Raw genomic sequence first — 12,007 nt, forward strand, 5'->3', positions numbered from 1 at the left:
AAGACCAAACTGAAATTTGTGTTGGAATTGCTCTAGCTGTGTAAGGGACATTCTTCTAGGAAAAAGAGAACTCCTCAGCTTTGAATTCTTTTAACAACTTCTAATGAGACATCCAGTGTGTCCAAATAACATATGGCCTGCAAATCCCATAAAAATAAAGTTAACAAAGAACAGAAGTAATGGTAGAATACCTTCTGCTACTCTGAAACATCACTTCCAAGAGAATGAACTTTTTACTACTTTAGTTTAAATTCTCAGCATGCAAGCTGACAACAAACACTTCCCACATGCAGTTTGCTGACCTGAATATGTGTTTTCCAGATCACATATCTGGGACTGAAATTGCCCCATCACAGATATTGGTGGGAAATAGGAAATGAAATGGATGCTTCCTGCAGTCACCTCTCAAGTCCAGGAGTTTCTTGTTTCTAAGTGAATGTGCAAAACTCTCTCAAAACCTCAAGGAGAGAGATTAAGATCCTGAATTAAACCATTTCCACACGGCACTGAGTGGCATTTTATAGGAGTCCTGTTCTGTGATGTACAATTTCAGTTTTCAGTCTCTAGGCCTCTTGCCTCTCACAGAAATGTCACAGGAACAAGCAAAAACACTCAGTGTACATTTAAGAGTCAATTGGCCTTTTAAGTAAGTCAGTTTCCATGACTGAAATAAAAGAGAGGCGCCTCTTTTCTGCATCTCTCCATATGCATGGTATTCAGAGTTGTGCAAAGTAGTTTGTGATGCAGTGGGCACCTAAGAACAAAAAGAAGTAGTACTGGAAGAAAATATGGAAGAAGTACTGGAAAAGTAAGAGATGGCTCCACCACAAGCCATCCAGTCTCCTCCAAGGAAGCATCTTGACACAGAAAAGCAATTTAGCATGTTAGAGTAATGCTTATCAAACTGCCATGGTTCAGAGAGGATCTGACAGTAAGTGACATGCAACACGGCTTGGACACTACTTACACTGAACATAAACACTGGGGAGCTTTTGGCCAGATTTTTATGGAAACTCTTATCTCAAAATAAACATTAAGAAAAAGGAAACAATGAAAAATCTGTTTTTAATCCTTTTTCTTTCATAGCAGATATATAATAAAGTTTGCCAATCTATAGGAGCAGCAGCATGAACGAATTCTTACAATGCTGATTTCAACTCGAGACCTACCAGCAGAAAAATACAAAGTCAAAAAGCCAAATGGTTGATTCTTCCCCAGATTCTTTCTACAAGCATAGACATCTTTTAGTGAGGAGAAACAGGGAGATTCTTATTGAGCAGAAGAGCCAGAACTCTGTCCTGTTCTGTCAGAGCAATCTAACCTGTGATGTTGAGCTCTGGTACCCCACACTCATCGCACAGTATGGACAAATGGACTGCCATGGTCAGGTTTGTTAAGAACATAGCTAAACGGGGGGTGATGAATTGGGAAGAATAGAAAACCTTATTATTTCTTTTAAAACATGATCATTGATGAGCTGCACAGTCCAGCCATCACAGTTATGCCAGGTTTTTGATGTAGGATTGATTATTCGTATGGAACAAGAGGCTGCAGATGCCAAAGTCCAAAATCTGCAAGCCAAGAAAACCACCCCAAAATATTAGTGCTTGTCTTTCAGACTGAAGCTAAAGAAAGAAGTTATGCTTCCTTCTGTTCTGAAGAATCAATCATTCCCACTGTGACATGCTCCAGTGCAATAACCATAACAGTGCCTTCATTGTAAGGCACCCAAGAGGAAAAAGTGAATTACGATGGGAGGAAGATCCAGAAATCCTAATACTAACAACTCTGTGACAAGAAGGTAAATGCTCTTTTGTAAGCTTATTTACATTTTATGACTTGTTTAATCTGAAAATTAATAGCACCTTAAAATGTTATTTTGTTCCAGGAAATCAAATCCAGGTCTGGAAGAAAAGAATAGTTATGCAAGTGGGAAGGCAGAAAGTTATACATTTTAAATGCTGGCACAAGCCATGAGGTATAAGTAGGAAGCTCCTTCAGGGCCATAACCACACTACAGATTGCTTTCTGTCACACTAACTTTCAGAAAAGACACTGCCACTCCTATGTAGGTTAGAATGCAATTTTCCTCTCTTTCACAAAGAGCAAGGAAGATCTTCTGTAAAAGTAAATACTGTCTTGCAATGCCACCAGTCTATCACAGGAAAATAACCACAATGTAGCACACTGAGAGCCAAAATGAGCAAACTTTTCTTAGAACTCTTAGGGAGTTTAAATGCTGTTTTTTCCTAGCACTTGAAGGAAATACTAAAACCAGACAATCTTCCTTTGTCCTGCTGTAACCATGAATATAATTGTGTCAACCTCCAAGACCTGCCAAAACAAGCGGGTCAGAGCTGTGACAGGAATGCACTTGACCTGCGGTCATGGCAGATGTGACAATTGGGTTGATAGGTTCCTGAGGAATGTACCATTCCATCTGCCCCAGCATGAAGGAGAAAGACACCCAAGTTTCATATTGCATGACCCATAGATTAATTACATGGTGTGGGGATCACTGTTTCTCCCATAGCTTGTGCATTACCTGCCTCCACTGCTGCTGTACACAACTGTAATGATATCCCATGATGGAAGATCCCTGGAGATCAGATCCTCCTTCCAGTGACCCACATGGCACCCAGAATGCTCACCTTGTTGAGGACATCTCACTGAGGACATCCAGTGGCACCCAGAGTGCTCACCTTGAGGACATCTCATTGAGGACATCCAGTGGCACCCAGAGTGCTCACCTTGAGGACATCTCATTGAGGACATCCAGTGACCCACATGGTGTCGCCCTGATTTTTTAAGTTCTTCTAAACCTTCTGATGTTTACATTCTTGTAACGAACTTTCTCACACACTTTCTGTAAATAACTTATTGTTTTTCATTCTTTTATGGAGGAGGAGAAATTTGATGGACTGTTGGTTTGTCCAGTGTCATTGGAGAGGTGGCACTTCCACCCTCCAATCCACTGTCACTTTTGGAAATCTATAAATGTTGGAGTCAGAAATTAAAAGTGCTTTTTTCACCTTGGGAGAGCTGCGTGCCCATGTCGTGTTATTTCGTGTCCTATAGTGACAACATGGCACCCAGAATGCTCACCTTGTTGAGACATCTCACTGAGAACATCCAGTGACCCACATGGCACCCAGAATGCTCACCTTGTTGAGGACATCTCACTGAGAGCACCCAGTGACCCCATGGCACCCAGAATGCTCACCTTGTTGAGACATCTCACTGAGAACATCCAGTGACCCACATGGCACCCAGAATGCTCACCTTGTTGAGGACATCTCACTGAGAGCACCCAGTGACCCCATGGCACCCAGAATGCTCACCTTGTTGAGGACATCTCACTGAGAGCACCCAGTGACCCCATGGCACCCAGAATGCTCACCTTGTTGAGACATCTCACTGACAACATCCAGTGACCCCATGGCACCCAGAATGCTCACCTTGTTGAGACATCTCACTGAGAACATCCAGTGACCCACATGGCACCCAGAATGCTCACCTTGTTGAGACATCTCACTAAGAGCACCCAGTGACCCCATGGCACCCAGAATGCTCACCTTGTTGAGGACATCTCGCTGACACCCAAGGTAGAGATGAGGCAGGATTCTAGTTGGGCCAGTGTTGGAAACAGGTAGGCAGGGTTGAGAAATGCAAGTAGGGATGAGTGTGGATTTTCCTTCACAGAGACCAGGGAAAGAGCTGGAGAACTCAGCAAATCCACCTGTGAGAGGAAGAGCAGGTATTTAATCTACAAATGTGGTGGTGCCCATGCCAGTTCTAGGAGAGCAGCATTTAGCATGGGAGATGGGGAGAGGGGCAGCAGGAAAGCCTTGACAGAGAAGCTGTGCATGTGCCTTTCCTTAGGTCAGCTTTGTGGTTCTCCAGACAAAAAGGGAAACAATAATCCTTGGTTTTTCACTCCCTAGAATATGAGAAGAAATACACTTCTTTCTGTGGAACCATACATCAGCAGCCAAGGCTGGCTACATATTCCCACTCTGCCTGGAATATTTATTTCTCTCCCTCCACTTCTCAGAAGTTTTTGATCCTCCTTCACATTCTTAATATGTGGAAATGATTCTTCAGAAAAACAGGTACAGCACCCACCACACCATAAGCTGGCAGACCTTTTAGTCTCCACCCTACCAAGGTGCTTTCTAGACAGTTCCTTCTCCCATATTAGCTTTATACTGAGAGCTCATTAAGAAAAAAGTCATGTTTACTCCATTTGGTAAAAGCATTAATATGCATTTGGTAATGCTTACTTTTAAAATCCTACAGTACTAATTAAAATCCTGCAACTATTTTGTGTGCTGCTCCACAATTAATGTATTTCATCCAGGACACTGGAAGAAGTTTCATCTTTCAAAACCACACCAAGCCAAGGCTTCTCAATCTCGAGTGGGGGAGGTGAAGCAGAGGGAAGACTCACAAAGCACAGTGAAAATCCCCAGCTCTTTCCTCCCAGATGAGCAGAGTTTTAACTGAAGGAAGAGTAATTATAGCCTATTCAGAATGGAGCACCTTTTTATCATCAAGGAATTGAAGCACTGACGTGCTCAATCTGCCAAATGCTATGTTCACTATGATTACAGTTTGAAGATGTGAATTAAAATTACTCAGGAATAAGCTAATGTACTGTTTTGCCAGGGCTTGCATTACCATTGCCTGAATTATGCCTCTTCTTTAGCTTTTAAAGCCTGTATCATTAGTAAATGTTGAAATACCAAGGCAATAGTGTGTAACAACCCATTTTATCTAATAAAAAAGCCAGCAAGCAGATTCTAGAGCAAGCATTTTATGAATTAATTCCTGCTCAGTCTCCTGAATAAATAAATAAATGAATGAACAAACAAAATAAATAACTTGACTATTTTGTGAGACAAGCTAAGGCACTGCCCATCAGGACCACAGATCCTGCTTGTTCCATCAAATGAGAGGAAGAGTTTGCAAAACAATTCTCCCACATACTTGCTAAATTGTCTTCTGTAGGGCCCAATGTTTTCCTTTCTGTTACAGGAAGCATTCCTTGAATTTATAGGCAGTATATACCTCTGAGATTGAATGTAAGCAGTTATTTGAGAGGATAGTGAAGAAGAGGAAATCAAGTATTTTCCTTGCTTTCATTTGCTTATCCTTTATTTTCTGGGAGCATTGTTGGCTGCTTTGTGGATCCTCTCACTGACATGGCTGGAAATAGCAAACTCCTTACAAAGAAGCTGCAGAAGCAAGGATTTTACATCTGTGCTGTCTTTGCAAAACACTGTATGGGAAAAGTTCAGCAAAAAAGGCCTTCCCAGCTACCTAGGGATTGGTCTCATTTCTGTGTGAAACCTGTGGCAAGAAATTAAGCAGGAAGCTAATGTGCAAAACACCTGAGATTCTGGGGAGATGGAACCCATGCTCTGTCATCCTAAGATATGGAGCACTATTTATTTTATTTTATTTTAATTCCAGAACTCTTTCAAGGCCAATTGAAATTATTCAAGATTAGATGCTTCAATAGTTCCTCTATGGCATTCATCCTTTCAAAGTCATGTTTTGTCTTTTCTACTCATGCTTTCCTAGTAACATGTTGCTTCAGGATCTTTACAACATGAATTACACTCACAAAACTCAAATCTTCAAAGTCTGACATTATACTGCCTGCCTTTACATGTGCACCAAGTGAACCCTCCTTTCCTCTGAGCATATTTTAATCTGGTTTTAGTATCTGTACTGAATTGATTTGAGAAAGCACAAGCCCTGTGATTTTTTTTTTGTTTCAAATATTAAGCTGTCTTCCCTGCCATCCTCTAGGACCAAGTTTCCAAAAGGTTAGTAGCTTTTGAAGGAATGTGCCTTTGATTTTTGGCACTTCCCAATATGAAAAATCTATTCTAGGTTAATGTGTATGGAAAAATTGCTTTAAAAGCCCACAAGCAAGGAAATCCCAAACCAAGAAAACACACTCACATATGCATCCTGTTTAAGTACCAATTTCTTTAAGTGCCACAAACTATCAGGGGTCTGGAACAACAGCATCTACATGTACAATCTCTGAGCTGTCATGGCATTATGAGACTCATTTCTGTTCAAAAGAACTGTACTCATCACTCTTTGCTTGCACTAACTTACAAAATATACATATTTTTAAAATACACAGGGAAATGTATTAAAAAACTCCTCAGCATCTAAAAATGTACAGAGTAAAGAGATTTATTTCAAATGTCTCTGTTTTCTAACACAGATGGTGGCTCCCCAGATGAACTCTGACCAGTCTACATGAGGAGCCTCTTATGAGGAAAGTGTTTTAAGCACTCAGACCACCTGTACACTTCTGCTGTAAATGAAGCACTTTTCAAAAAATAAACCTTAAACACTTGGAAAATTAATTTAGTCTACAGGTAGGAATGCAGAACAGAAAATTGAGCCTTGAAAGAAAAATGGGCCAGGTTTTGTTTCATATTCCATAATTTGGGGATGACCTTTGCAAGAAGGCAATTTTTTTCCTTTAAATCTCGTTACCTACCTCAGTTGGAACAGGGACATTGGCAGCACTGTGCAGTTTGTTTTAATTAGAGAAAATACACTTTTCTTCTGGAGCTAGTTTTTAATAACACCCTTTCTCCCACCACTGCTCCAGCCTCATGTGAATAATAAATCAATTGCAAGAGCATGTTGAAACTATGGGGGGGAGGAAAGCAAAAAATCCACACATCATTAACAGAGCTGCTGGGTTAATAGAGTTTCACTGAATTCTTTGATAAATGTCACTGGGCCTTGGAAATACATGACTGACAAATAACTCCAAAATATTCTCTCCTCAATAGCTCTGAACCACACAGGTTTTCTGTATTCTTAGTGGTAAGCTGAGCTGAAACAGCTCTCTTGACATTCAACAGGATGTCTCTACAAAAGCATGTCAAGGTGCCAAAAGCTCTCTGCTTTTGCAGCCCTTGTGTGTGGCAGACAACCCAACACCTCCCAGTCCTTACAGCAAAGTGTTTCTTGCTTACAAGCCTCCACATCCATTAGCAGAAATCTGGCAAGAGCCAGTAAACCACTTGATTGCCCTGTTGCTATGGTTCTGCAAAGTGGTGACTACAGACTTCCCTTTGATCAAGGCTTCCCTAACTACAGCTGGGATCATAAAGGTATGATCTCTGAGGGAATCTTGGTGTCAGAAGTGTCAGCTCCCTTCTCAGCCAGCTCAGGAAACAAAACGGGGCCAAACCCAGAACGGATGAAAAAAGTTTCAGCAAAATTCTGTGGTAGAAGTTAGTCCTCCTTATAGATTCACTGCCTAAGTCCTTATATAAACAGAATTCCCAATTAACTTTGCTAGAAACAGGAAGAGGCAGGGAAAGAATATGGGATCAGGAGGCAACAAATGATAAATACTGTTGATTTGGGAAGAGCTTCCTTTCACTGAGGGAATGGAATCCATCCAGATCCTTATGATTAATTAGTTTAACTACAACTAAACACAAATCACAAATTAATTCAGAGGAATGACTCCTGGGAAGCACAAGCAGTTACAGCAGCTCATTTCTCTGTTCTGTGGAAACAGAGCAGGAGCATTCCAGTGCTGCCAGCTGCCCTGCTGCAATCACAGACAGAACTCTGCAAACCACTCTGCAGCTTTGCAAATGAAGGATCAGCTAAGCCTCAATGGTCTGGATTGAACACTTTGTTGTTCAATCAAAAGTTGTGAAGTGCAGATCATATTTCATTGGTTTTGTCCAATATTTAATAAAAACTTTCCAGTTAAATGACACCCTAACAGGACAGATGGATGGTTCTTAGGTTCATTCCATGTTACACTGCTTTCTCTTCTTCCTCCTGGTCTTTATATTTCCTTCAATGGGATGTCAAACCAGAGATGTGACCATAATTAGATAAGACAAATTCACAGGGACCATACTAAGTACTGATTTGGCCCAGGGAAGAACAAAAAGGTTAAATAGAAGGATCGGTTTTCAAAATGCAAGCATTATTCCTCATTCACATCACAAACCACAGATGCTCCCTCATACATCCATCCTATCTCTCAACTTACATTCAACTTACATGTATTTCTAACATATAGGAAAAAAAAACCCCAATAATCAGGAGGCAATCCTAATATCTCTTTATAGTTGCTCATAACATTAATGTTGAAACAGCCAATTCTTGAAACAGGCAACTTCCTTTTCATCATCAATTGTCTGCAGAAATGTGCACCAGAATTTTTATCTTAATCATCTAGAGAGAGCTGCTCTTGCTAATCAGGCATGTGCATACTGGCAAAGCAGACAAAGGAGCAGAGATCTGACTGTGCTTCAGAGAAAAGTGGGTTAAGTTTGTGTGTGAAACTGAAGAGCAACAGCTGAGGTGCAACTCTGAATTTCCACATCTCTGCAAGGAAAGGGAAAGATGAAAAGAAGAGACCTCGGCATTAGGTGTGATTTGTTTTTTCTAACTCTCCATCCAAGTACAGAGACAACTCCTACAAAGTGAGAGCTCCATGCATACACAAATCCTAACAGTTAAAAAAGTAGAAACAAGCTGACAGTGCATTTGTACCATGAGGATTTTGTACTATTTCTTTGCAAATGCAGTCATGAAACCTAACTTGGAATGAAAGAAAGGTGAGAAAAGAGGTGTTCACATCCCTTCACATGTTTGCAGTGAGCCTGGCCAGCTACAGCTCAATGGAGAACCCCAGCAATTGCTCCTGAGCCCCAGAGCCTGGCAGTGTGGCCAAGGCAGAGGGGAGAGGAGAAGCAGCTGGAGAAGAGGTGGTAACCAGGGTGAAAGTCTCTGGCATCTTCTCCAACTAATGGAGACTAACTCCAAAGACCAGAGGAGCAGATTTCCACTTTCAGGCTACATAAACATGTTTTTCATCCAAGTACCTGAGGGGCTGCAGAACCAAGGAATCCCACCTGCCACCAGTGCCCATCTCACAGCAGATCCTTGCATGCTTCCAGCCTGAGCTCCCTGAGCTGCTTGGTCACACCAGCAAATCCACTCCCAGCTCAGCTTTTCAGGGAGAGCCACTAATTTGAGGCTCTGCACTGTACCAGTGCTCATCTCATACAGCTCACAAGAACTTCCATTATTTTTTTCATTTAATGACTCCTTTTGTCAAGCCTTATTGAAGCTGAGGAATAAGCTTTTGAAACATCTTTTGTGGGTGACAGCAGAGTCACAGACGACATGGCAACCCCTAAGAGCTTGGCTTCCCTAAAACTCCAGGCTAAGAAAAGCCTAAGAAGTGTTTAATACAACATCCCTGCAGCTCCATGTGCCTCACGCTGGAGGCACAGAAAGATCCTGTCTGGTGCTCCTGATGGAGATGTACGAGACAGTGGATGTGTCCTTTTTTCACACGGAGTCTGCTGGAAAAGACCACAGACAAGGCACACTGGTAACAGAGTAAACTGGCATTTTTCTGAAGTGCCATTTAAATCAGATACTGCTCCTTTCCCCCCGTTTTGGATTCTGACTGTTCTGAAAAAGCCAAAGAGAGAAATTGGTTTTCTTCAATGAATTCTTGAAAACAGACTAGAAGCTACTTCCTTCCTTTTCCCACAAGACCTAATTGTCTGCCAGTAGTACATCAGTGTTAATTCAGCATCAAAACCCATTATTTTAAAGCAGGGAGTGGAAAAGGTCTGAGACCCAAGTGATGAGTCAGAAAACCAAAGACTTCATGCATGTACTCAGACAGCATTGCAAGAAGGAGAATATGAAGCTTGTGGATTTAACAGACAACTTCACCTTTTTAAATCCAGTATTTTCTTCTTCATTAAGGGCACTAATTATTCACAATTTTATATAACCACACAGTAATAAATATTATATTGCTATCCCTTTCTAAAAAGGAATATTGCCATACTTTTTTTTCCTTTTTCATTTAATTTTACCTTTTAAAGGAAATAAAGAATAAAAAAGCAGGAAAATTTTCAACTACCTCTAAAACATAATATTTAGCCCCTATGATTCTAAGTAAGCCTCACCAAACGCCTGTATTCACCAAAGGTACGTAGTGGAGTAACTCATATTTAGCTTTTGGGGCTTTCTTTTCCTCTTCTAAATAGCAATAAGAATTTGTTACTGTAAATACTGATCAGTGCCAGGGCAGTAAGGTAACATTACCAAAAACTAGGCTAAAAAAAATAAATCAAACAGCACTACAGCAAACACAAAATATCCAAACCCCGAAGTTTTCAGTTTGCTTTGCCTCGGAGTCTCTTGGTGCTCTTTCCCAGTCACATTCCTGTTGAACATTAACATGTTTATCTAAAAGCTGCAGTATAGATTTTTTCCCTTGCCTTAAGGAAGGAAAGCTGTAAACTTTCTGACTCACAAGTTTTATGAATCTGCAATGTTTCCACTCTGTTTAAACGAGGCACTACAATTGCCGCATTCCAGCCCCGCTCCGCAGGGACCCGTGCCATTTTCCATTACATAAGCTCAGGCTGGAGAGCCCTGTTGGGAGGGCTCCCATCCCATTCCTGTCCCTCCTCCTTCCACAGGATCCAAGGTTTCAGAGTTTGGGGAAGCCAGGGGTGTTTTTATTCCAGTGGTGTTGAGAAAGCGGCCCCGTTATTCCAGGTGTTTTACAAGCACAGTAGCAGGGGAAGTTCTTTGCCCTGGAGGGTTTCTGCCTTTGGTAAGACAAGTTTAATAGGCAGGTTAAGCAAACAAGGAAGGGAAGATGTGTGAGAATGGGCTCAAGCTTCCCATCCCACCCAAGTGCCATATTCCATGTGGCATGGCAGGTACAAAGAGCAGAGTGGACACCCTCACTCGCCCTTTCTGCCTTTAAGGGGGAAAAAAACCCAAAAAAACCTTCACCATAATTTCAGTCAATTAAATTTCACAGGCATCCAGAGGTATCCAAAACAAAAGCAAACTTAACAAGTTATTCTTGGGTTTGCGAAATGTTACGTGAGCTCTATTTTAGTCAAACCTTGCTCTCTCTCAAAAGACAGGATACACATATGAAAGTAATAAACCCTACTCCCATTCTTCAAGTCCTTAAAACAATTATGGCACTAAATGAACACTGAAAATTGCATTTTAAGTACAGAGGGTGGGAGGATAGTCAGAGGCCTGGCCGTAGCCAAGGGTACTTGCTTTTCTAGGCTCTCTTAAAAATTGATGGAGAGGGTAACTTTTCAAGGGGGTGATTCAGAGCTAAGCTCCTCTCTCACTCTCATCTCCTCCCTGCCAACACTGGCTGTACTCCATGGGTTATGGGACCACTTGGGAATATTGCATTCCCTCAGCAAGATTTGACCTCTCTCAGTAGAGGCTTCCTTCTGATGGAATCAACCAGTCAGAATATCAGGAAAGCTGGCATCATTGTGCCAATCTCTCCTCCTCCAAATGGTGGCAGGATATTTAACAGCTCATTCACACTATACTTATTTCAATTTGCAGATAATCTGATTAATGTAATTGATGACACCACCATTTTAAGGTGTGCTGGGGTACTCTGCAAAGACTTATATGTAGGAAACACTCAGAACATCAGTAAGCCACAACTGAAAGCTATAAAGCTCCAAATCCAAATGTTTAAAAGGTGTCAGGATGTTTGCCAGGACTTTATCAAACCCTGTGCCTTCTTTCAGTCCACGCTGAACCACCCTTACTTGCCATAGGGGACTGCAGAAACTTGGAATAAAGCCCTTTGTCACAGCCCTGGTCCCTTTAGCACATGGAAATGACCAGCTCTACCTACAAGAGAATATTCTTCAGATTTCCTGCTCCCCTGCCACAGGGAATGCTTCCTTGGAGATAAAGCAGGGAGAAAGCACTGGGTTTTTCTCATCTGGGCTTTTCTTCAGGCAAGTAACACAACACAATGGTGAATATACCCTAGAGATACTTCAATATTTTTACACTAAAGATTTCTTTAAATGTGAATATACCCTAGAGATACTTCAGTATTTTTACACTAAAGATTTCTTTAAATGGGCTTCCAATTTCAAATATTTCTAAAATGAATAGCAGG

At 41.3% G+C, this 12,007-nt stretch overlaps 1 protein-coding gene across 5 annotated transcripts in view; it reads right to left on the reverse strand.

The window, feature by feature from the left end:
- Positions 1–12,007, reverse strand: part of DUSP16 (dual specificity phosphatase 16) — a 61,010-nt gene that overhangs the window by 9,073 nt on the left and 39,930 nt on the right. For all 5 annotated transcript variants that reach the window (XM_077178258.1, XM_077178260.1, XM_077178257.1 and 2 more), the window contains one exon: positions 3,576–3,739. In XM_077178258.1, the coding sequence (XP_077034373.1) occupies positions 3,576–3,739 (164 nt within the window). The remainder of the gene's footprint in view (positions 1–3,575; positions 3,740–12,007) is intronic.

Source organism: Agelaius phoeniceus, chromosome 5, assembly GCF_051311805.1.
Source record: "Agelaius phoeniceus isolate bAgePho1 chromosome 5, bAgePho1.hap1, whole genome shotgun sequence".
In the NCBI taxonomy this organism is placed as follows: Eukaryota; Metazoa; Chordata; class Aves; order Passeriformes; family Icteridae; genus Agelaius; species Agelaius phoeniceus.